At 30.1% G+C, this 26433-nt stretch overlaps 1 protein-coding gene across 1 annotated transcript in view; it reads left to right on the top strand.

The window, feature by feature from the left end:
* Nucleotides 1–25984, top strand: part of LOC119675160 — a 51814-nt gene extending 25830 nt beyond the window's left edge. Inside the window, exons 8-13 of the mRNA XM_038086348.1 lie at nt 16769–16918; nt 22952–23028; nt 23092–23403; nt 23499–23593; nt 23649–23737; nt 25664–25984. Coding sequence (XP_037942276.1) covers nt 16769–16918; nt 22952–23028; nt 23092–23403; nt 23499–23593; nt 23649–23737; nt 25664–25984 — 1044 coding nt within the window. The remainder of the gene's footprint in view (nt 1–16768; nt 16919–22951; nt 23029–23091; nt 23404–23498; nt 23594–23648; nt 23738–25663) is intronic.
* Nucleotides 25985–26433: the final 449 nt, after the last annotated feature.

Below are 26433 nucleotides of genomic sequence, written 5' to 3' on the forward strand. Positions count from 1 at the left end.
GAAGTTGGGAATTGTTAGATTCAGAGGTGTGTGTTGTTTTCGAGTAATTTTTTAAAGAAAATATATTTGAAAATAATGTTTCTTTTAGAAAATGAATTGCGATTTGCTAATTTCTGTGTTCGCACAAAAAACATTTACTTTTATTTCATAGTGTTAGCGTACACAAGAGAAACTTGACTTAAACATCTCTGATAGGTATATGTATGTGTTTCTCATTGAGCTATGTAACACAGATGAATAAATGATCCACGATCACTGAATTTGTTGCTGCTTTGAATGTTTTTTTACAGAATCGGAAGCATTAAAAGTAACAACAAATGTGGTCCTTAGGTGAAAAATTCATTCAGATGACAAGACACGTTATTTTATTTTAATAATCCTGCTACAATATTGAATACTAAATGATTTAAAAAATAACTACTACTTTTATTCTAATGAATTTGCAATTGATTGACAGTTCCTTACTTAAACTCGAAAAAAATCTAAAATAATCTATAAGTTTTTTTATGATTTTATTGCAAATATTATAAATGATTGATTAAATATAATTAATTTAATATTTATTATTTTTTTAACTCTCTCTAAAAAAATGTGTTCTTTTATACAATGACATTTTTTCATTCAAAATTGACATAAGTGTCTATATAAATTTAGTTGAAACAAATTGGCATCACTTTTAAAATACGTTAAGTGCTTTTTTTAACATATGTTTTTTGTTGTGCAGTGTACAATATAAGATATAAAAATTGTAAGCATTAAAAATTAATAATTTTAAATGAAATAAAACAAATTGCATAAAAGAATGGCAATGGTAAACATTTTTATCTTAAATAAATTAATTTATTTATGAATTTAAATTTATAAGTAAATGAAATGATCATATGATTTCAACTGGAATTTTGCAACATATTTCCACAATAGCTTGATTTTTGAATTTGGCTGCACTGAAACTTAAGATGTAAAATTTTGTTCGCCTAATCCCTAACTCTGAAGATTTTAAGAGCATTGTTGTTGCTTCATATGTTTTCTTTTGTAAGTTGCAAGTATTTTTTTGCTACTCTGAAAGAAAAAATTACAACTTTTAAATCATCTCCGTGTCCGTTTTTGTATTTTAACATCAGGCTTTTTTAAAAAGGTTGGTCTAAATAAGCCAGCAGTGTTGTTTTTTTATATGTTATTTTTAAAATAAGTAGTAGTTCATTTGTGATTCCAAAAGAAAAGGCCTCTTATAAACACAAATCAGTACAATTGGAAAATTGTAAAAAATAATGCAAGAAACTAATGTTAAAAGAATTTCTGCAACACCACTTTTCGTTCCAAGTCAGTTAATATGCTACATGTGTCGGTCTGAACATCACCTTAAAATCGATTTTAGACTCACTTAAATTCCATTAGAATAATTTGCTTAACATCGCCTTTAGCTTAAAAAAGAGTTTAGCATATATTTTAGTAATATGGCGTTTACATTGTTCGAAAATAGCTTATTTTGATTGAGCCATTTGAAAGTATTTACATTCGTTGTAATTCGTTTGTTCTCATTTCAAACAGCTGATTTTTCGACTTGCCTGTTGATTTGATTTTTGGCCTGTGCCAAAAAAATTTTGCATGAACTTTTTGGGAAGTAGAAGTCATAAAAAGAGCTGCATCGTTTTCAAGAAAATGCAACCACCAAACATTTGTGCACATTTGTTAAACAGCTTTCTCAAACTGTCATAATGTCATGAAGAGCTTTTATTTACAATATGTTCAATGTATTCCTTTGCATTTGGAACATATTTGGAACGCATGCGAACGTCGTTGGGTCGCATTCATACAGAATGTGATGGAATGGCTCATTCGCGCTTGAAATTTTATATGCAAGAATGAGCCATTCGCTTCTCATTTTCGATTTTTGAACAAAATCACAGTAGTTCCGAATGCGATAAAAAAGCACTAAAGGATACCAACTCCAAAGAGTAAAGCAACTGTAGTGGGTTACATCGTAAACTACAAAGACTATCCTATTTATAAAGAACAGAAGCACAGGTTAGGTCTGTAGAAAGAAGCCTTACCACAAACCTACAAGAAGTAGGTTGAAGTACCCCAACCATTGTTTTCTAAGTCTGTTTAACCAGGTGTTTCATATGCTTATGTCGTTAAATTTGACAAGAAACAAGCGCCTCTAGTTCAAAACAATAGTTTGAATATGATAATCTTTACTCTGCCCCAGAGCTGAGCTCAGTTTATGTCAGTCATACAAACTATTTTTAGCGAGATAGTTAAAACAAAAAGCGAAATAATACAAATGTTTTTGTGTAATTAATGACTACTTTAAAAACATGTACATGGTATGCAAATGGCTTAAGCCAACATAAACTTGAACTCACAAACTTTAGTTCTCTCGAAACTGTGGATTAAATGCTTTACTTAGAAACACATCTAACAAACAAAAATTTGTTTTCTATTCTTGGTTATTTATTCTATAAAACCAATCACACGGATGGGAAAGCACATGGTGGTACAGATATTTTGATATAAAGGCGTTTAAAACACAATTTTCTAGGTACATATGATCATAATTATATGCAAGCAACATCAATATGCCTTAAGCACAAAGAAAAAAATTTAATTTTGTCGACGGTTTACTGCTCCCCTCGCTTCAACATTACTGAGACCCAATTTACAAAATACTTCTTAACTCTAGGTGACAGATTGGGGTATTGGGGTTCATGGCTTTGTAATCCAAAAGGTAAACAGCTTTACAATTCCATTTTAAATAGAAAACATGCACTAGACGTAATCTCTCTTGGGCATATATATATTGCCCTGCAGATTGGCTGCACATATAAATAAAATACCAGACCTAATAGATTCCACCTTGTCAAAAGTCTTAAGTTCATATTCTTTAAGACTCTTTAAAAAGCACAAATCTTGATTTAGTGCCTTTTCCACCAGACTACATTCAAGTCATGGTTTTACATATAAAACCGCAATGAATAAACAGACGTCTTGAAGTGCTCGCTTATCCTTGGCGCTAATTTTGAACTGAGATTGCAACAAACATATCTTTAAAGAGTAAATAGCTCTAGCCATCCACCTTGCTTGATGCATCGCTCCAGGAAGTATAATTTTAATTTTTTTTCACTGTCTCCTCCTAAGAAAATGATAGGTAGTTCAATCAGTTCCCAATAATCATCACGTGCAATGATTTTTTGCAGTTCTTGATTATAAAATGTCAACAAATTTTGTATTGTTGTATTACAAAAATGTCGTGTGCCGATATCGGTATATGATTCATCCAGTTTTCCAGTCTCTAAATTTTTTGAACAGTGGAATATCGGGGCTACTTGTGACTTGGTGGATTTTTGTTTCCAACACACATTTGAAAACCAGTTCGTAAACGTGATGGCGGCAAGCAAAGAGTAGTAATTCCCTGTCTAATTTTTGTTCTAAAAGTACACAAGCTCCTTTCAATCGCCCTGTATTAGACGCAGTTGTGTCACAGCACACTATTTTTACTTTATCATCGAGGTTCCAGTCATAAAGTGCGTACAACACAGTTTCAGCTTCATCCTGGCTGGAAAAGCTCTCCAGTTTGGGTACAGCTAAAAGAAGCTGTTCCATTTCTCCAAATGAAATTAGAATTGGCAGGCGTTATTCTGTAGAACTTCTCACGTCAAGTCCAGGTAATAATTTCCAATCTCAGTGATCGGTCACTATTTCAGGCATATTATTCTGAAAATCTAATTTTATGGATTCCGCTCTAACTTTTCGACTCTGTGCGCGAATACGTTGAATAGACGATTTGTTCATCGGAAAATCATCACAGCTAAGATCTAGTACTTCTACTACAACCTAAATTATATAGACAGAATGAAGGTGCAACTAACTTAGGCGTGATAAAGTTTTAGAACTTACCATTTGAGAGATGGATGCTGAGGGTTCTTCAAGGCTTTCATCATCAGAGCTGGTAAGTTGATCGTAATGTCCTTGCATTTGAATAGAATCTTGCGTAGTAAGAGATGACGATAAACCTTCGAAACACATTTGCTCACAACTTTTTTTCTCTTCATTTAATTTCCTTTATCTTGATCCTTTTACTTTTCTGGGTAACTTTTTGTCTATACCCGCTAAACACCGTGGACGCCCTGGTTCTCTTAGTTTTTGTACAAAATATCTTATCTTCTTTAATTTTCATACGTTCCAAAGCATCAGCGTGCGCTATATCAAATAAATAATCTAAAGTGTTCTTAAAGTCCTCCTCACGGCGCTTGTAAATATCTTGTATTTTTTTAGAATTTTTTTACAACTCCACAAGTTTTTTTGCACAGTTAAGTAAAGCTCTGGTAGGTATTCTAATTTTTTCCCAAAATATAATACACTCCCGAATGACAAGATTAGCACTTTCACTAACAGTATATTTAACTTCGCGAATGTTAAAAAAAAGTACTGCAAGAACTTGACGATTAGACGGTAACTTTGCGCTTTTTATTTGATAATTTACGTCACAAATTAAGAAAACACATTTTTTACTGCTTCTTAATTCCACTGCCATCTTTTAAATGTAAAACAATACGTATTAATCGTGAGAATAATTGAGAACAAATGACAAATGTCGTGAATACGCATCGCTACTGCCGCGTAGCTTATATGAACATAATTCGATGCAAGTCGGCACAGATTATAGTACTCTACATGAGCAAAACAAGACAAATGAGCAAAACTAAGACCTATGCCTTAGAAATTTAAAACTTCGAAAAATAAGGGAAACCCTAATAAACGTACAACACAGCTGTGACTGAATGACGAGGCACAAATATAGCCTAGGTTCTAATGACCAAATTTAAACCGACATTTTATTTTTTCTCTCACACTCAATTTAATTTTCATCGAAAGCAACGTCAATTTTGATTTTGACGTACTCGTGATACTCTACATAATATGCTCCTAAGAAAATTTAATTATTTACACTTTAACTTTGATAACAGCGACATTAACACAAAAGAAAAAGAAAGAGTATTTTGTTTTTTTTTATCTTCATTTTTAATATATTTGCTGCCATACCCTTTAATTGTTTAAATAAAAATTTCAAAATTCCTGAACTATATAATAAATTTATAATAATATATAATTACTATTAGTACATTCAGCTTTATATTTTCGCTCACAATATGTTGTTTTAAGTTTGCTTAAATTCGTTGCTTTTTATTTTCCTTGTGCACCCATGATTGCCATTTTGCAAATATTTAGGTAACGGACTTAAATAATAAGTAAGCTTTCACATCGCATTTCCTTGGATGGGTATAAACCCAAATACGATTTAAGTACAATAGTGTAAACATGCTATTAAAAACAGTTTTAATAGTTTGTTCATTTTCACACATGTCTGAGTATTTTCCTCTTTTGGGTTTGCGTAAAACGTATTTTCAGTAAAATATATTTTATAATTAATATTTTAATATTTATAACCAATTATATTAGTCGCAATTCTTCATTTTAAAAGTTTTAAAAACAGCATTTAGTCAGAAGTAAGTAATAACACAATAATCAAAACAAAGGGGTTTGTACATTTCTGTAGTGAATGGAACCACATTCATTTAGACCAGGTCTACTCAAAAGCCAGCACGCGTGCGCCGCTCTTTACAACGTGCTTCGGCCTGAATTATTTGATATTGAAAAGCACAAGGATTTGGTCGGTTTGCACAATTTTTTGTATTCTCAAAATGAACAATTAAGACTATTGTAGAGACCATTCAATACCATCTTTTTGTCCAAGTATTCTTTGTAGTTAACTATTGCAGTAATTGTAATTTTGATACAAGTAATGTTACAAGTAACGAAGTGATATAAATGTTGCTAACATAGGTTAGGAATAGTTGTTGTATAAAAACTGTGAAATTTTAAAAAAGATTTTAAAATTCCTCTCTGAACAACCAATATGCATCATTTTGCTTAGTTAGTTAGTTAGTTGTGGTGGAGGGAGGACGAATCCTCCTCAAATAGCTAAGGATGAAAGCCGTTTTGAGTCCACAAAAACCTCGTAAAAGTGGGTAGTAGATAGAGAGTCAGACTAGAACCAACCAGAGGCATTAACAAAGGCAAGAATCTGGCCAATGCTGATGCTGGAGATATCGCTAAGTGAGTTGAAGAAAGGGGCCCCTAGAAACTTAAACCTAGTTCTGGCCAGACCTGGACAAAAACACATCAGGTGTTCTGGTGTCATTTCTTCAAGTGTTGGTAGACACGCACTACATGAGGTACCACAGGAAAGGCCAAGTCTGGCTCCATGCCGTCCTATGGACCAGTGACCCGTAAAGATAGATACTAGCTTAGAAACCTCAGATTTATTTCTACAGATTAAGTCAGAGGTTCTATATTTGGAATAAATGGGCCAAGTAGCCCTTGACCTGGCTGCTGACAGAGTAAGGGTCCACTCACTATTTGCCTTTCGCAAAAAATGGTCACAAATCAGCCTACGCCCGTAGCTGACAGGGGCAGGGATCGAAATAGGGGTACCCGTGGAAGAGGCGCCTAGCCTAGCAAGCTCGTCGGCGCGCTCATTTCCCACAATATTAGAATGCCCGGGAACCCACACTAGAGTAACCTTGGACCTCTCACTTAGTTCAGAAATAATTTCCTTACATTCTTCTACTAATCTTGATGACAGACAGACTGCTGATAAAGCTTTAATAGCTGCCTGACTGTCAGTTAGAATACAGACCTCTTTTCCGTGAAGGCGCATATTTAAAGCAAGAACACATGCCCTAAGGATGGCAAAAATTTCAGCCTGAAATATTGAGGTGGAATCTGAGAGGTGGTATGATTTACTAATCATTAGGTCCGTAGAAAAGATTCCGGCTCCAACGCCCTCATCCATTTTAGACCCGTCGGTGTAGATCGCTATCTTTCCTAGAGTTGTAGGCAAACCCGCCTCCCAATCTCCTCTTGAAGGAATTATGGTGGCGAAGTTATTATCGAATAGTAACCGAGGACATAGGTAGTCTGAAACCCTGACATCATCTATCGGATAGAGTGATGCGATATTACCATGTCCTAAAGCACTCGAGCGCCAACAGTTTAGATCTTTAAGCCTCTGCGCGCTGAGAGTAGCAGCTTGCTTGATGTAAATATCAATAGGTAGCAAGTTAAGTATTACATTGAACGCACTGGTGGGGCAAGATCTTAGAGCCCCAGTGGCTCCCACACAGGCAGATCTTTGCATTCTGGTTAGTCTTTGAACAATGCACTGTTTGTTCAATGAAGGCCACCACACCAGACATCCATATGTTAATATTGGCCGAACGACGGCTGTGTAAAGCCAGAGAATCACTTTGGGCTGCAATCCCCAGCTCTTGCCGTACATCCTTTTGCACGCATAGAAAGCCACACAAGCTTTACGAATTCTTTCGTCGATGTTGGCTTTCCAGTTAAGTTTTGTGTCAAGAATTACTCCTAGAATCATTTTGCTTACATTCAAAACAAAATATCTTGACGATATCTGAATCAAATTATAAATAATCAGGATTAAGTGGACTTAATGTTCCAAGATTAAATATACTTCTTAATGTCAATCGACTTCGAGTTGATAGCTATGGTTTGCCCTAAGTCTTATGGCCTTATATTTTTTTTTTTGTATAATCCATTTATTTTATTGCAATCTGTCAAGTGAAAAAATTTAGGGGTAGATTCAGTTTAAGTTTGAAAAGAAGTCCCTAATGCTATACTTATCAAAAACTTGTCTATGAATTTGTTCTATTGTGCTATGTTTTTAGCGAAAACCGAATTGATGGTCAGGGATGAGTCTATTTTGTTGAATAATCGGTGTAAGGCGCTTTAGAAACAGGATTTCCATAACTTTCGACAGCATCAGAAATAGACTTATTGGGCGATATTATGGCCTTATACGAATGCTATAGTTCATTCATTGAGATATAGTCCGGAAAATAATTATGCAATTATATTATAAAGTTTTATTCTCATACTCGTATGTAAATTTGATATCCTTTTAGGTTATCATCGAGTAGTCGGCATATCCATGCAGTGCAGAGAAAGTCGATGTTTTAAAGATATAACCGAAAAATTATGATAGTTATCTGTACAGTTGGTAACTGTATACTAAGGAAGGAGATCTAAATTTTTGGGAAAATACAGATTAACTTTTATAAACTTTCTAGGATGAGTTATGGACTTTTTTTTATATATCAAGACGGACAAGAAATTACTCATCGTTGGAAACTTTAAGCAAATCAAGCAATATAAAGTTTATTATGTTCTTCACACTACACATTTCTTCTTTTATTCTTTTTGTACCTAATTATCAATTACACAGTTTTATAATTAATGTATTTAAAATGTGATCATATTAAACGAATAAAGAAGACTTAGGTGTTCCTTTTTTTAAATAATTACTAATTTTAAATATAACTTTTATCTTATTAAATATCAATGAATTTAATTTTATTTAAAAAAACTATTGTCCTATTTATTAATTATTACTTTCAACTTCATTTTTATTTCTTTAACAATTGATGAGATATTCAACGAAAATGCTATTTAATTTTTAATTCAAGTAAATCTTAATATAAGTTTCACTCCATTTTCAATGTGTTTAGATGTTATCGTTTTTATAATATCACTCATTCTCTTTCAATTTTAATGTTTATAAGTTTAATTATTATAATTTAATTTGAAAGCTGTTATTCTTTTTTTTTTTTTAATTTATTTAACATAACTTTTAATTTATTTAACACTGATTTTATTAAAGACTGTCAATTCAGACCTTCTTTTTCTCAATATTTTTACCGTTTCATTTTCTGATATTTCAGATAAAAAAATTGATAATTATCGAAAAAATTTTTAAGCCTCCTTCGTAAATTTAAAGTACTAGTTCCACGCTGTAAACACATTCTATTTACATTTACAAGTCCCAAGAGTTCAACCGCTACGACCGCGGTTTGACTCTATGCATTTTTGTTCAGACTAGAAATGCCAATTGGTATATATCAATATATTACTATAAGGTTTATTGGCCCGCCTACTTTCCAATATGTACAAAATAACCATCTATGTAGATAACTATTTATGTAGATAAGAATTATAACTTACCTTTAGGCTTACGCAAACTGGATTAATATGCTTGTTAAAAGAATAACGGTTTGCGACAAGCATGTCAATATATAGTAAAGGCTTCAATAATAGACTTATTCCAATTTTTGAGGATGACCGTAGTGGATTGGCGGATTGTACTTCAACTGTGGATCTTTATTCAGCTTGTATCCTTATCTTTCCACTAAAGTTTTAGATGCATTTGGTCCTTGTCAAGCCAGCATGATGACGTAGTTATAGCAATGTCGTCGGTCGTTATTGTACCAACAGCTGATCATGTCATATATTTTAAATATATTTCATATATTTTTCCCCCACAGAACTATCGGTTTATTTAGAGTTGAAATCTAATGTGACTTTTATAATTTCAGTTAGGGATGTGACGGATGTTAGTCTCTTCGATGACGATACAAATGACATCTAAAGAAGTTTCAATATCAGAAAGCAAACTTAGATATATATATTTTTATGGATTTATTATTGAAGATCCAAGCATTTTTTTCTTGATTTAATGTCTTCCTTAAGTGATTATAAGGTTATACAACTATTAAAAATATTAAAATCTTTTTCTATTCCTTTTATAATAAGAATATTACAGTAATCCGATCAAGTATATGCAAGCATATTTATATCGCATAACCGTGTTTAAGAATTAGAATATAATCTCATTGAATATTAATAATTCAGATAGGTTTCGCATTCTTTCATCATTAATGCAACATCATTATTGATTTATATAGAATTTGAGGATAATGTTCTTAATTTCACAAAACAAAAAAAGAACTGAAGAAGGCGATGATTTTGTCGTCAGAGCACAGAGCATAACGTTTTGAATTACTTTTCTTTTTGTTTGCTTTTCATTTTAGTAAACCAAAAAGATTTCACACAATCACATATTATATAGTGAGGATGCAGAAGAGGGTGTGGATGTCAGATTTAATGACAATAACAAGTATTTATGTACATATGTGAATATGTGAATATAGGTATCCGTTGCAACTCTTTGTTCAGTTATCACTTTCAAATTTGTTGCACTACCGTAATGGTGAACTGCTCTGTAGAACTAAAAAGGCTATATGTTATTTTCTTGTATTTATAATACTATCTGTAAATGTGCATGCACAGAATAATTGAATCAGTCCCCCATACTACAGGAAGACTGATTCAAACTGAAGAGCACTAGTTTCGTATGAAGCAGGAAGAGTGTATTGAATCTGGAAGAATGCCAGGTATCCAGAGGTTAACATTAGGAACAGTCTGCGCTCATTTAAACATATCTGAGTTTACTGAAGAATTTGAGTATTCTATGGAGATGAACATTTTTAATAATCAGCCAATTTTATTTAATTATTGTCTTGATCTCTTTCGACTTACTTGTTAGAATTGGTTAGTTGTCGGTGTACAAAAACGTCGTTGGACATCAATAAACAGAATATAATCTGCAGATTATAGTGCTGCAGAATATAAGAATACGGTTAACGAAAACTTCGATATCTTTACTGAATTATGAATATTTTGTGATGATAGAATTAAGAACGAAATCTTGTTATAATAACTAAAATTTATATGTAGTAATATACATATATTATAATGAGTGACAAATTCTTATTACGTATTGTCCATAAAGTATTTAACAGAGGTGAAATTATGAAATGAATCATTTATTTATTACATAAAGATATAAATACTGGGTATGTAGATCCAGTAGTGACAAAACTAATATTTTTCTAATTTTCCTAATTATTTCTCCACAAAATAAAAAAGATCAGGGGTGTATGTAAGAAGGGACAAAGCATTTTCCTTTGAGTGCTCATATATATTAATATATTATTACAATTTCAAAAAAATTACGTATTATTCGAATTTTCTCCATTAATTTATTAGCGTATCATGACCGCATATATCAAAAGTTATCTTGTCTTTCACAGCCGTATATCAGACCTCTTTTCAACGTCCGAAAATTACAAAAATTTGCATAATACTTGAATGTTCTTTATGTATGTAATTTTATGTAAAGGTTACTATTTCTTTGATTGTAAATAAAGAAATATATTGAAAAAAATTATCTTCTATTTTAGAATACAGTGTTTGTAATATATTATCTATTTGGTACTTGTTAAAGATTAATACAAAACTATAAAATTATAAAATGTAATATATACTTTAGTTGTAATAATTAAAAATCAATTTAATATACATAATATAAAATGATTGATCATCATCATTAAGTAAGAGTCATGACTGTTGGTATTTTATTTTATTTCCTTTCTTGATAATTTGTGTCAAATTTCCTATTATTGTAAAATGATCTAAACTAAATAAATATTATAATAAAAATTTTTTATTTAACTGATATAATATGTAATTTTTGTTTTCGCGTAAATTGTTATTAAATCAAAACTAAGCTTAATTCAATATCAATATAAATAACAAAAAATTGTTATATTTTTTGAGAGTGTTGATGTTTATGTTTTAAATTTATTTATGGAGATTTTTCTTTTTTATGTACAATAATTTATTTTCTAATGTACTTAAAATTTCACATTACCTGATACTAAACATACAATGTACACTATAATAAACTATTGTAATATAGCTAAAACTGAGCCATGCAAGAAAATAAAGTTGATCGGGGTCTTCCTATTATGGTTTTAGATTCTGCAGAATCTGCAAAAAAAAAGTGCTGATCGCAGAGGGAGAATGCACAGAAAAGACAAAGATGGCTTAACCAAAAGTAACTTAATTTTAAAGGTAACCCGTATACAAAAATTTTTTAATTCCTTACATTGATTAATTGATTGATTATGCAATTGATTAATTAATTAATAATGTTCAATGAAAACAAAAAATATTTTTTGGCACTTACTGTCGCTTAATGATGTATAAATAACGTGAACAACATTTTCGGATGAAGAAAATATTAAAAACTTAGGTACTTTAAACCTAATAAGGAAATAAGACTAATTAATTCTCGTTATCTATTAAATCTATCGCGTTTAAATAATACATAAGTATATATATATATGCATATATGTAATAGTCTAATATAACAACTGCTCTTACTAAAAGCATTTAGATCTAGTTTTTAATATGCACAAAAAAATTAAATACTTTCTTCCCAAAGTTTGCCACATTTTAATTTTCTTCTCATTGATTTTATATATATATATTAGAGCTTTTAGATTCAAACGAAAATAAAAACTAGTTTCAAGAGTTTAGAAGAAATCTATAATATTTTTATTAACTTTATTGAGACAAATAGTTCCAAAAAATTTTTTTGTTTTCTACTTGTTTGAAAGTAATTTAAATTAGTTCAATAATTATTTTATTTTGATCGCTTTTATTTGCTCGATTCTTTGAAAAATGTCTGCTTTAAGTTAGTCGTTATTTACACTCAGTTTGGCTTTGCTAGATAAACTTATTTTTTATTTATTGCAAAAATCTCTTTAATCACCAGACGTTATGCATCAATACTAAAATCTAAAATGAGTTTAACTTATTAATCAACATAGATAAAAAGGACTTACGCTTATAAGCGACAAAATTCGTTGCAAATGAGCGAGTTTCCGCTTACTTTGAAATGAAATTTACTATATGTTAATTTTTATTGTTTTTCTTTTTCCAAAAAAAAGTGTAAATAGACTATTTTAGTTCGCTTCTTAAATCACATTATGTATTATGTATTGAATTTTAATTTAAGCGAAGTTAGTTACATATTCCAATTATCAATTAAAACAAACATACAGGTAGATGTATGTAAATACAAATTTATACATATAACAAAAATTTGAATTTAGCCAATTTAACAATTTTTTCTGCAATTATGAAATGCCTTTTGATTTTGTTCTCTTGTTAAAGTAAATAAATTATCTATATCAAATATTTTTAGAATTAATATCAAAAAATTTTAATATTTTTATTTTTTCAAATAACTTTGTGTTTTACCTTTCATCTTATTTATTTTGTCATTGAAGACTTTCTAAGATTTGCAAAATTATTAATGTTAATTTTATACAGCGAATTTTTCCATTCAAATATAACTCCCATCCAAACATACCTTCTTTCACAATCTACAAGTATCTCTTGATTGTTGCTTGTCTTCAGACATTTTTTACAATTTCGTCAATATTTTTCTTCTAAAAAAATTATAAAAGTTATTCCGTTTATAAAACTTATGTTAACCTACATGTTTGGTTTATTATAACTCAGTGACAGCTCTACAAAATAGCTATCATAAATGGGGCTACTGATTTTTTTTTAGTTTTATATATAAATGCGAATCTTCTACTTCTATAAAAGCAATTTCCAATAATACATTCTCAAAGCATTAATTTCTTTATGCCTTGAGGTAATTATTAAACCAATTTTTGAATGTTATGAATAACAGTGTAGGAAAAATTGAAAGTAATAATTTAAACAAACCTTTAAGTCATTGGTTAATGTAAATATTAAATTTGCTTGTTTAGCTGAATGCTTACGGCACCACTAATCAGAAAAATTATAATGCCCAAAAAAACCTGTAAAAAATGATCATCTATTTAAAGCAATGATAAACAATAACTCAAAATATAATTTGGCATGTATGTAAACTGAATAGAAATATGTTGAAAACATAAAAAATTGATATATTATTATTTATGTTATTGAATAATACTATAAAATTAAATTACGTGTTACATTAATTACATTAATAAATAAGGAGAAAGATTTTTTTTATGATATGTATTAACTATATTGATACAATTTACCGTTAAGTCTGTCGTCGGTCATAAAGCATGCATACAGATGGCCCCATTGAGCTGCGTCTTTTCAGAATGCTGTATATTTTTTTTCGTTTTATTTTTTATTAACTCGGCATCTGCAATAGGCAGACTTAAGTTAGATTTTATTTTTGAATTCTAAGAAGTATTATTTTCAAATCTTTTATGTAAACAGCAATTTGTATGTGTAGTGAAAAAGTGAGTGGTACAAATATTTTCCCAAAAGTCTATTCAACGTAAACCAACAGACAAAAATTTGAAAAGTAATCAAATGTTTCGAATTCATATAAAATTTTTAATTTGATCCCTTTTAGCGCAAACAAAAGCATTGATTCAGTTTAAAAGCGAGTCCCATGCACCATGGATGTTAAGCTATTAAATCTTCATCTACTTACGAAGAACAGCTTCCTTGAACCAATCAATACTCTAGTATTCTCTATTGCTGAAACAATAAAATATTTGTGTTATGTGAAAGAATTCGCTCAGGTATTGTTGGTTGGTTCGTGTAGAAAGTTGTTAAAATGCCCACTCTTCCAGAATAAATTGTTTTGATGACTATGGGTTTTGTCTACTTTACACTCGTATTAACCTTGACATCATTGTCTTATAATACCAACTCGGTTAAGCAATGTGTTTACTAATTGCTTAATTAAAAAATATTCAATCATCATATCGTATTGTAAGAACGTGAATACGTAAACGTGAATCCTTCACTTCTTCTAGACTTGTTTCTTTAACATCCGTAAAATATTGTTTCTGGAATATATTACAATTTACTTTAAGCTTGGTTTCGGGTTTACGTTGCAAGGACTTTAACAATACCCACTATTCCGCTAAAATATTGCGTTATCACACTCACACACTTACACATTTATGTGATTTGTGTAAATTATTCAATACGCGTAATTGCTTTTCCAGAAAAAAAATTAAAGCGTAAATGCTTCCATATGACTTTAAACAATAATATCAGTTGTTATATTGTCATTAGTCGAATAATAGAAACAGTATTGTCACTACTTCAAAAGTTATATCAGTTTGAATTTGAATTCAGTTCAATTGGGCCATCCCATGTAGATATTTCGTGACAATGTGAAATATCCTAAATCCCTAGGGGGTTTTATAAAGATATTATTTTCAACCTATTCATTATCAATATTTTAACCTAAGAAATAGAAATAGGCAACAAAACCTTTTAATAAAGTGCTAAAAAATATAAATATTGTATTTAAGATATTATTGTACCTACTAAAAACTTGAAATATTGAACAATTTTACTTTTTTTTTTTTTTTTATTTCAGTAAATATGTTCTTAATTAAAAAGATGCAAATATATAGAAAATTTGTTGAAATTTTATTTGTTCAGTCATAAGATGTTTTTATAAATCTTTTTCTGCACTTAAAAATTTCTACAGAAGCTTTAAGCTTTTCATGTTGTTGCATTCATCGAAGCGATTCAATATAAGACCTTTTCTTTTCTAAGCTTGTTGCAAAAAAACAAAATAAAAATAAGCACTACTTTCGATGGCAACTCTGGACAAAATGGAGATTTTGTTAGGCTTATAAATGCAAAACACGTTATAAAATTTAATGTTAAAATTTCAAAAATTAACAATAATTTTTTAAAATTAACATATTAGAATATTTTTTTTTTTACATGACTGTGAATAAAATATGAATTTTCATGCCTTTTAACAGAAAAATAATAAATAGAAAAAATAACGTATTTGTTACGAAAAATGACGACACGAAATACGAATAATTAACGAATTCGTTGACAGTTAACTAGAAATTTCGTAGGTACGTTACTTCCAAAATTTGTTCACAATAGATAAATTTTTAGTCTTGGCAACCATGTAATTTGAGTTGCTTGTTAGTTAAGCGATTTCAAAAAGGTTGGACTAAATAAGCCAGCAGTGTTGTTGTTTCGTATGTTATTCTTTTGTGATATGCTTACAAAAAAAAAGGTCTATATTAAAAATGCATTTAAGACGGTCATAAAACTTAATGATAATAAAAAATGAAAACTAAACCAGATAATTATATGTTATCAGTTGAAATCAGACACTTAGGATTATCAATCTCCTTTCCAACTGTGTCGCTATTAAAAAAAAAAAAACACTTAGTATATCGTAAAATAATTTCTCTGTACTCTGTTTAACAGATAGATCTTGGATCAGAAAACAGTAACACTAGTTGGTCCTTTTTAGTATTTTTATAATTTAAGACTTCGAAAATCGCCAGCATGCCATGGTTTTGAATAAGTTAAATTTTTCTACTTTATTATTGTAATACCAACACTAAATTTCCTTATTTTGGGTAATAGCGAATTAAAATTAATGTGGGTAAGTAAGCACATTCGTAATTAATTTGAGTTTTGTGTTCAGTTTTTATGGTTTGTGCATAATCAGTTAAAAGCATTTTGTTGTGAATAATGCTTCAATAAAGTTTTATAAATCAACACAATTTTGCAACGAAAATCTTTTGAGTTGGTAGCTATCACTCCTAAAACATACATATTTGTTAAATTAATTGCAAACGTTTCTAGATTTGTATTAATTAATCGCGGTTCAATTTGTGTGAAAAGTAATAATATTTGGTTAAATTACGTTTAATACTAAATGATATATTATACAAAAATCTTTTACAAAATTACGATAAAAGCAGAAAACAAAATGCAGTATTAAGATACACACATATCTTCTTACCATAATTATCGACTTTGGCGTTTGAACCTAACAAAACAATTACAAATAATAAAACGATTATATGTAATTATTATTAATGTTGTTCTATTGTAATAATGCTAATTTCATTCTCTTTTATTTTATTTTACTGTAGTTTAACAACCATAATATTTTTGACTTATAATTCATCTAATAAAATGATCATTTAAGTGAGTTTCGTATTGATAAATCTGATTTTAGTTCCTTAATATGGCATCCGTCTTCATGAGAATATTTAATTTAATATGTATGATGCTTTTAATTGGTCACTGGAGCGGTTGCCTTCAATTCTTAGTTCCAATGTTGCAAGGCTTTCCATCGAATTCATGGGTATCCATTAATGAACTGCAGGTAAGATATAATAAAAAAATTATTTTTATATATGTATTTTTTATTTGTTTTTAACGCATCTCTCTAATCCGAAGTTAACTATACAAATGTTATAAAAATGAAACTGATTTCACACGACTATAGTTGTTAACGACTGAAGTGCTATTCAGTTCAAAATATATTTGAAGAGAAATACTATTAGAAAAAATAAGCAAAAAATTGATAAGATATATTTTTGAATAGAAATAAAAAAGGATTAAAAGAATGAATAAAGTTAAGAGTACTAGAAATTGCTAAAATTTTATTAAGTAAAAAAAACAATGTTTCACAAGCTTTTGGTATTTATTTTAAGCATGTAGGCAGAAGCTTAAATAACACATATAGGACATCCCTCCTATGTCTCGTAGACATCCCTCCTAGAAATAGAAGAGGGTTTTATTTCGAAATATAATATAATTTTCGATTAGTCAGAGTTAACCTTCGAACGAATGAATATTAAACGATCTGATTTGATTTTTGGATACCTATCTACTATGTATTGATGAAACAATTGACGACATTTTAAAATGTGATTGTCTTTATTCTCTCTAGTCATTAATCGGTAAGAATAATAGTTTATTGTGCTGCATTTCTCATGTGGTTTTTCCTGCTGTCTTGATTTATAAACTTTACCATTGAAATGATATCTATTGGCACTACACCAGAAAAGTAATACAGATTATTAAAGATTAAATTTCTTTATTTAAGGTGCCTTATCTATAAGCCTCTCCAAATTTTTTCAATTTAAATTGATCTGCGACTATAACAATTGATATTTGATTTTTAATTGGATCATCTTTGAAATCTTTGAAACATGTTTTCCAAAAAAAACAAGAGAAAACAGAATGTAATAACAAAAAGATATGAAATTACAAACAGTTCAAAAGGAATAAACACGAACTAAAAAAAGTGAAAAAAAAACGAAATATCTTATTGTTGTACTAAAAAATAAGAAAAAAATTTAAAAAACAAAATCATCTAAAATACAAACTGAAGAGCAATGAAAAAATAAAACAAAAACTGTATTAATGAAATGGATGTTAAGGTATATAATGGTCCGTTGTTTATATAGATTTTTTTAAATTTCGTTAAAAATAGAATATAACAATCGGAAAAATTAAAAATGCTAAGTTAAACGCAGTATTTTACCAAAATAATCGTTTCACCTACTACAGATGTGAGATCTATATGTAAAATAAATATAGACCTATAGCTCACGCTCGAATAATCTTAAAATAGTCGGGAAAATATTCGAACATTTGGTTTTTTGAGGTTTTGAGCAATCAAACATTTTTGACATTAAAATTTAAAAAGATAAAAATTTATACAACTACACAGTGCAATATTATACGAAGAATAAGGTAGATAAATTCTTCATACCCACCTATTCATACCACACTATTATTTACATTAAAATTATTGAAATTTTAATTACAATTAATTATATATTATATATATATATATAGTACCTATGTTACTGTAAAAGAGATAAGTCCCTACAAAATTTATTATGTTCATGTCTTTATATTGTCTCATCCATATAACTCTACCTATCTATCTGCGTCGACTGAAACAAATCGTATTAAAGCTAACCAAACAAAATTTAGTGATTACATTTTTTGACATTTCAGAGATACCATATAGTTATGGTATATTATTCACGCAGAAATTATTGAATACATATGTATATTCTTAAGAATTGTTATCATTAGACATTTTGTTATTTGAAAAACTATTTCATTTTAAGAGCTATTGAACGCTCACTAATACTTGATTCACACGGAAGATTTTGTTTGTAATTTCAGCTGTCAAAAATTTTCATTTTGCATTGAAAGCAACAACATGACAGTTATAATTACAAACATAACAGCTAAAATTACAAACAAAACTCTCGTGTGGATCAAGTACAAAAAATAACACAGGAATTCTGAAAAATTATTCGTCACACACACATATCTAACTATAAGTCAAATATCGTTTTCGTTTTAATTAAAAGTTTAAAAAAATTAATCTCCCAGAATTTGACCAATATTACTAAAAAAATTGATATAATGCAACACTTTTTACAAAAACTTCTCCAAAAACCAAAAACTGAACTATATAATTACTCAAAATTTTTATATTGCAATCACGTTAACTTCTAGTTATAGACGAAGTAATATCTTTTAATGAAAAAGTGACCTATATTGCTCATTATATTATTTTGGCATAAACAGACACTATATTGTCCACAATTTTCATATTATTATTTTATTGTATACATATATTAGATAAAGAACTCTCGAACAATGATTGAAATACCTGTTTCTATAACTAATAGTTCTAATAATTGCTCAAAAAATTTGGTTCCTAGGGTATTACAAATTGCTGAACTATTCAGCGTCTATATAGTTTTATGGATCACATCAGAAAATATATGTTAACATTGAAAAAATGTTTATAGAGAGATATTTTCTCAATTTTTTAATATATCTGAATATTTATACAGCAAATTCTTATCGTTTTTCTTTTGTGTTTGCATTGTTCTTGTTTCTCTGGATTCTGGCCCATGTAGCTTAAATGTGACTTTTAATTTAATACTTATAATAATTAAGGTATATGGGCAATTTCTTTTCGAAAAATCCGGTTGACAAGCACCCTCTAGATCGGTTCATTTTACTAAAAAAGTAAATTCTGTGTAAAATTTTTTAGTTCAATTAGAATAAGTGGAAATGGCGCATCAAGAGCCCCAAAAACTGGAAATTAACGGATTTTCTCCATAAAATTCATATTTGATTGCTTATATCTCCGACATATTTAATTTTTACATAAAAACATGTTTAATTTTACATAAAAACATGTTTAATTTTACATAAAAACAATTCACTCATACAAAGTTTTTCTGTATTTCTAATAATTATTGAATAAAAGAAAAAATAAGCTAAAGTCACCCGATTGCTAGGTTTCCAAGTGCTATGAATATAATTGTCACTTCAACTTTACAATAATTGCTATAATTTAATATTTCTTCTAATAAAAATGTGCTAGTTCTGGTTTTCTCCGACGTAATTTTTATTATTTTATTTAAAGTTGCTGGAACAAAGTATCTTTATTAGAATTTGAAAAACGACGGCGGTAATCGTTAACAATTTTTAATATGTACTGTGTTTGGATCTCATTTTTTGTTAAAATTGAATTATAGTCCAGTATTAGTTTCACTCCTCGCTCTGCCGTATCATTTACTACTTTCAAGCTTAGGTCATTCTATCAAAAAGTCATCGCACAACTTAAAACGATTAAAAATGTATTTAGTATGTTTGTATACAAACTGTTCAATTCCCTTTTCTACGATTTCAGTTATTTTTGCGCGATCTATTGATACTCTCTTGACGTCCATGTCATCACTTTCTATATTCAAATTCGAAACCATCTTTGTCTTTGTCTCAGGTGATATATTTAAATTCAAAAAAAGCGAAACGAACAAGCGCTGAGCTTAAATACCAAAGATGATTACATAATTTCTCCAAAGTAGCTCTAGATATATCTTCATCAATTTTTTATATTGACTGAAACTAGAAAGAAGATTAAAATCTTGGTAATGAGCTTTGACTGATGACAAAGCATTAAATCACACTTCAACACACACTTTAATAATAAATATACATATATCGCAAAGAGCATTCTCTTCTTCTGTAGATAATTTGAACTCTTTCCAAAATAAAAATAATTTTAATGCATGCATGGCTTTCGTCATCTGCAGTTCGGTTTTTCTCTTAAAAATTTTATTATTATTATGTTAAGTTTTTTCCGAGTTAGTGCATCTGGGCACTTTTATGATAGCTGGGGGGATTCTGCCCATCTCACTGACTAATTTGAGTATTCCTGATAATTTTCGTGATTATTCAATGATTGATCTAAGATCCTCGTATCGCCCCATGCGGTTAGAGATTACTCTGAGATTAGATAGTGCTAAGTGGGGCAGCCTGTCGGTTTTCGCATATAGCTTCAGAGCTCTGTCCCTTATGAATTTTTTGACCTATTCTAAGGCCTCTTAGCAAGTCATTCGTGCGGCTGTACCATGGTTTCAGAATTTCCATATAATCAACTCTTAGTCGGTCACCCTTACGAATCTTATAAAGAAAACTTGTAATTCGTAACACATCATCTGTGTTCAATGATTTTCTCACTTTTTCATTTTCTAAGTTGACTGTCAAAATGTCAACGTTTATTTGCGGCCAAAAGTTTTCAAATTGTTGAAATAAATAAACATTTGAGCTTTCAGACTTGCAAACCTTAGCATGGAGGTTAATTTTGGGAATAATTTTGTAAATGTGATGTCTGCAAGCTAAATATAAAAGATCTTTTTCTAAATGTTTTTCAATAATTAAACAAGTTTCGATGCCTGTGCTCTTCCGGTACCATTTTTCAGTGCAGGTATTTCAAATAATTGTTCAACAATAACCAAGAAGGTATATATTTTTACAGAAATTCAAAGAAGAAATCTCGGTAACACTTCTTAATGTAATCACTTTGAATTAATCACTACGATAAAATATTATAAAATTCACTTTGTTTCCCAATGAATAACACAGAAATTTATTTATGTATATAAATATACAAATGTTGGACTTATTATTTTGCGGGCAAATGCATTCATAGAACTTACCTAAATTTAATTGGGGATTTTAGCTTGTATTTGCTTTTATTCAATAACTATCAGAAATACAGAAAAACTTTGTATGAGTGAATTGCTTATTTTTAATAGGTCTATAACTCTTTGAGAAGACAGTTTTTATGTAAAGTTAAATATGTCGGAGATATAAGCAATCAAATATGAATTTTATGGAAAGTTATTAATTTTGCTGGGCATTTCCATTCATTGAACTAATTTAAATTTATTCTGTATGCGATTGGATGCCCGGAATTTGCTTTGAAATTAATGGACCTATGTACAACATTACCGAAAAGCTTTGGTCTCATTAAATTGGCGCTTATTTTCTATAAGTAGTGATTCTAACTATCATGAGATCCAGACAGTTGTTTAACTGTGAAAGTTAAGTAGGGCGTTGCGAAAAAAACAATAAAATATGACAATTTCATATGTTGAAAAATTTGTGTAATTTATGCTCAAAGCTTATGGGGAATCTTTTATCGACTCATTTGTACAAAGTCCAGGAGTGTGACCTCGAGAATTTCGCAGCACATATGAACTTTTCTGCCGTAACGAACTGAATCGATCTGGAAGAATTAGAAGTGCTGCCAAAACTTTTTCGAATTCACCGCGAATTTTAATGGAATCCGAAAATTTACATACAAGTAAAATTGAGTATTGACAGCTTGCGTAAATGGAGTGAAGCAATTTATTTTATAATTGCTATGAACATCAATTGAAAAAAGAAATTTTTCTTTGTTGCATTTCTAATTTATCATTCAATAAATGTTTTAATAATTGTAATAGACGTTTTTTTGACTTATCCGCACTCTTCTTATTTTCTTGCACACAAAATCTATTTTGTTAATCTGTGACAGTTCTTGAAATTAATATTAATTTTTCTCTTCTATTTAAATTAATTATTGCATGAATCAAATATGATATTTTTGTGGCAGAAATACGATTTTTTTTATTAAAATGTCAAGTGAAAAAGTAATTCTTTTCAAAGCATTATTAAATAATACTGCTTGTAAAATATTCACCCCATTTGTTTCAAATAATTAAACAAATTAAATTAAATTAAATTAAATTAAACAAAGTTTTCAATTAAGTTAAAATGGTTTAAATTGAAGCTAGAGTTTTAAGCTAGCGATGATGTTATTAATTAAATATATGAAATACGACTCTCATCGAAGTATTTACATAGACAGTAAAAGCAAACAGTTTTGAAATTTTGTGCTTTTACTCTTAATTCCATTTAGTAGTCTTAAACATAATCAGACTATAGCTTTCAGTTTATGTTAATATGCGTGTAAAAAGCTTAATATAGTTTAGATTCACATTCATTTTTAAATTTTTGTCATAATTTTCTCTCAATACTCCAGGAGTCATATTGGTTGGAACAGTATTCATGGGCACTATTTAAAGCAATGTCTCACATGCTATGTATAGGTTACGGAAGGTGTGTTATAATAATAATTCAGTTTTTATGGCATGTGTATATTATATCCATTACTTCTTACAGATTTCCACCGCAATCACTAACAGATATGTGGCTTACAATGCTGTCGATGATATCAGGTGCAACGTGTTATGCATTGTTTCTGGGACATGCCACCAACTTGATTCAAAGTTTGGACTCCAGTAGAAGGCAATATCGTGAGAAAGTTAAGCAAGTCGAAGAATATATGGCTTATAGAAAACTACCACGTGATATGAGACAACGTATTACAGAATATTTTGAACATCGATATCAGGGTAAATTCTTTGATGAAGAATGCATACTTGGAGAGCTGAGTGAAAAGTTAAGAGAAGATGTGATAAACTACAACTGTAGGTAAATAAATCAAAAAATCGAATACAACTCATTGAATTATATATTATATGACATATTAATTTTTTAAATAAAATTTTCACATTTTTCAATTAAAGGTCTTTAGTTGCTTCTGTGCCTTTTTTTGCAAATGCTGACTCTAACTTTGTATCAGATGTCGTTACGAAATTAAAATATGAAGTATTCCAGCCTGGTACATAAACTTGGTTAAGTGATTATATGGTGTAATAATTTTTATTTTATTTTAGGTGACATTATTATAAAAGAGGGTACAATCGGAACAAAAATGTATTTTATACAAGAAGGAGTTGTAGATATTGTTATGGCGAATGGAGAGGTTAGAAAAAATTATAAATATACTTGCACCAGAAATATAATTATAAAGATTTGTATAATGAACACCATATCCATTTTCAATTTTTAAAACATACATATATATTCTTCGATACCAGTTTAAATTATACATGCATATCACATGGGTGCAAAAATACAGGACGAAGTACAATGATTGTGTATTTGTGTCTATGCGTTCTCTTATATTTCTCCGCTCAAAGTTAATAGTTTTTTAAATCACTTTTAATGTTTGTGGTGAAATTTCGTTAAGAGAGCTTAGAGTCGTATAGGGGTACAGAGAAGAACTCTAGCTGTGTTTCTTTTCAGCAATTTTTTAAATGATGAATTTTCGTTATACTTTTATCGCGAGATTGTATGTGGTGCCACAAAAGTATCCCCCTTTAACGGGGAAGTACATGCGACTTCGCGCTGTTGGTGCGACTGTCATTAAGTCTTTCAATTAGTGTAGACACACAACTTGGAAGGACAGAGTACGCTTATGCCCGTGCGTGAGATCGAGGAATTTGGTGCTTGTTGGTTCACAAATGGCGGCTTGGTTTTGCTTGGTAAGGCTTTTCATAAGGTGCTCGAAAGGGGTCCACATGCGATTGGCTCACAAGAAAACATATTTGCTAGTTAGCAGCTTGCTGGGCACAAACACTAATTGTTGACCATGTTGTGTGCCAGATTGGGTTTTGACAACACCTAATTTTCTACATAACGATTTACCAAAATTTGATTCAATTGGCTTGATGGTAATGTCTGATGGTAACACATCTGTTTCAATAATACTAATGGAAGCTATTGGGTCCAGCTGCTAAAATCGTAACAACCTTTAGACGTCTTTAGTATAATATGGAATCGTTGCACCATGTCTTTCGCCTGAAAGTGATAGGCAGCTGTATGCCAATGCGTTATTCTCAGTAGTTTTGTCACTTCTGTGAATATAATAGACTAGAATTAACGCCCTCGGTCCATGATGACTACACACGGAGTACCGAAATGAATGAATGATTTTGGTGATGGCAGTCAGCTTTCAACCATGTGCGCTGTATTTTAACTGTGCAGTATTCAATGCTTCGAATAAAATGCTAAAGGTTGAGTTTCACTCTCTACAATCTACTGCAAAATTGCACCTACTGCGTCATAAAGTTGAGCAACGAATGCTGTAATGTCTTATGGCTTCTAGATGAATTCGATTTTATCGTTTTTACGATTTCATGGACTGAGGTTGAATATAAGTCAGTGGTTGCCGGTGTTGCGTAAAAAATGACGGTAACAGTTAATCATCATAGAAAACGTTTTGACTCCTTTACAGTTAGTGAAAGAGAGCAATCCAGTATCGTTGCCAATTTAATAAGCTTTTGGAATGTTTGAGCTGCGCTCCGTAAGCCAAACGTCCGGACCGGAACTCGAACAACACAATAGGGGTAGTAATCGCCGTCTTCCGTATATCACCTAGTGCGATGGGAATTTGGTGGTTGGTACGCCTTCTGCAAGTCAACATATAAAAATAATCTTTTCGCATGCAGGATGCAGGTCGGTATTTCAGTCTGCGCCTTAAACATGCGGTAGTTGGCACACGGTCTTGAACTTCCATCGCGTTTATACATTTTCAAACATACGATCAACTAAAAAACTTATCCAATATATAACATCTCCGACAAAAATCCAAAAATAATTAAAAAGTTAGAATAATTAATTTATGTATGTACATTATGTGGTATGCACAGAGCTATTTTTTTTAGCATTGACTACAGTATGCTGCATATATTCGAACACCAGCATCAAAACAGTTTTAAAGGGCCACAAACTATACGCCACAAATTTTTAATATTCACCAACTCAGCAACTTTGAAAAAGCTTTTTTCAGTATTATTGTTTTCCATACACATGCAATTAACAATATTTTATTAACTCGTATTTTCAGGTAGCAACTTCTCTTTCCGATGGCTCATATTTCGGAGAAATCTGTCTTCTAACTAATGCAAGAAGAGTTGCAAGTGTACGTGCTGAAACTTATTGTAATCTTTTTTCATTAAGCGTGGATCACTTTAATTGTGTACTCGACCAATATCCATTAATGAGAAAGACAATGGAGACTGTTGCTGCGGAGCGGTTAAATAAGATTGGAAAAAATCCAAATATTATGCAACAAAAAGATGAGCAATTAAGTAATCCAGAATCAAACACTATTACAGCTGTAGTAAATGCTTTAGCAGCTGAAGCAGATGAATGCAAGGACGAGTAAGTAGATAACCCATTGCGTATTTTCATCTTATTTTTAGGTTAATTTTATTTTATTTATATATATTTTTTTATTTCTAAAACTATTTATTAATACTACTCGACTATGGCGTTTATTAAATAATACCTAATAGTTATGATTGAAACTTCGTCACTGATAATAGAGTGAACCATTTCTTAAAGATCTCTAATTAAACACAAAACTTATTGTGCCGCGGCTGAATTACCTTAAAGAACAATAATCTGGTATTGCTTCAGATTTATTAAGTCCATGCGTGGTTTTGGCCAGCTGACTTCACCGACCTAGGTATACTAGTTAGGTATGCCACATGCGTTCCTTATTTTCTTATGGGAATGATTCATTTGGTTGATTTCATTTGGTACATTCATTTGGCTTTTATAGTACATTTCAAATTTTTTGTAATTTTCTCAAATTTTCTTGATAATTCGCCA

This window comes from Teleopsis dalmanni, chromosome 2, assembly GCF_002237135.1.
Source record: "Teleopsis dalmanni isolate 2A chromosome 2, ASM223713v2, whole genome shotgun sequence".
NCBI classification, from domain to species: Eukaryota; Metazoa; Arthropoda; class Insecta; order Diptera; family Diopsidae; genus Teleopsis; species Teleopsis dalmanni.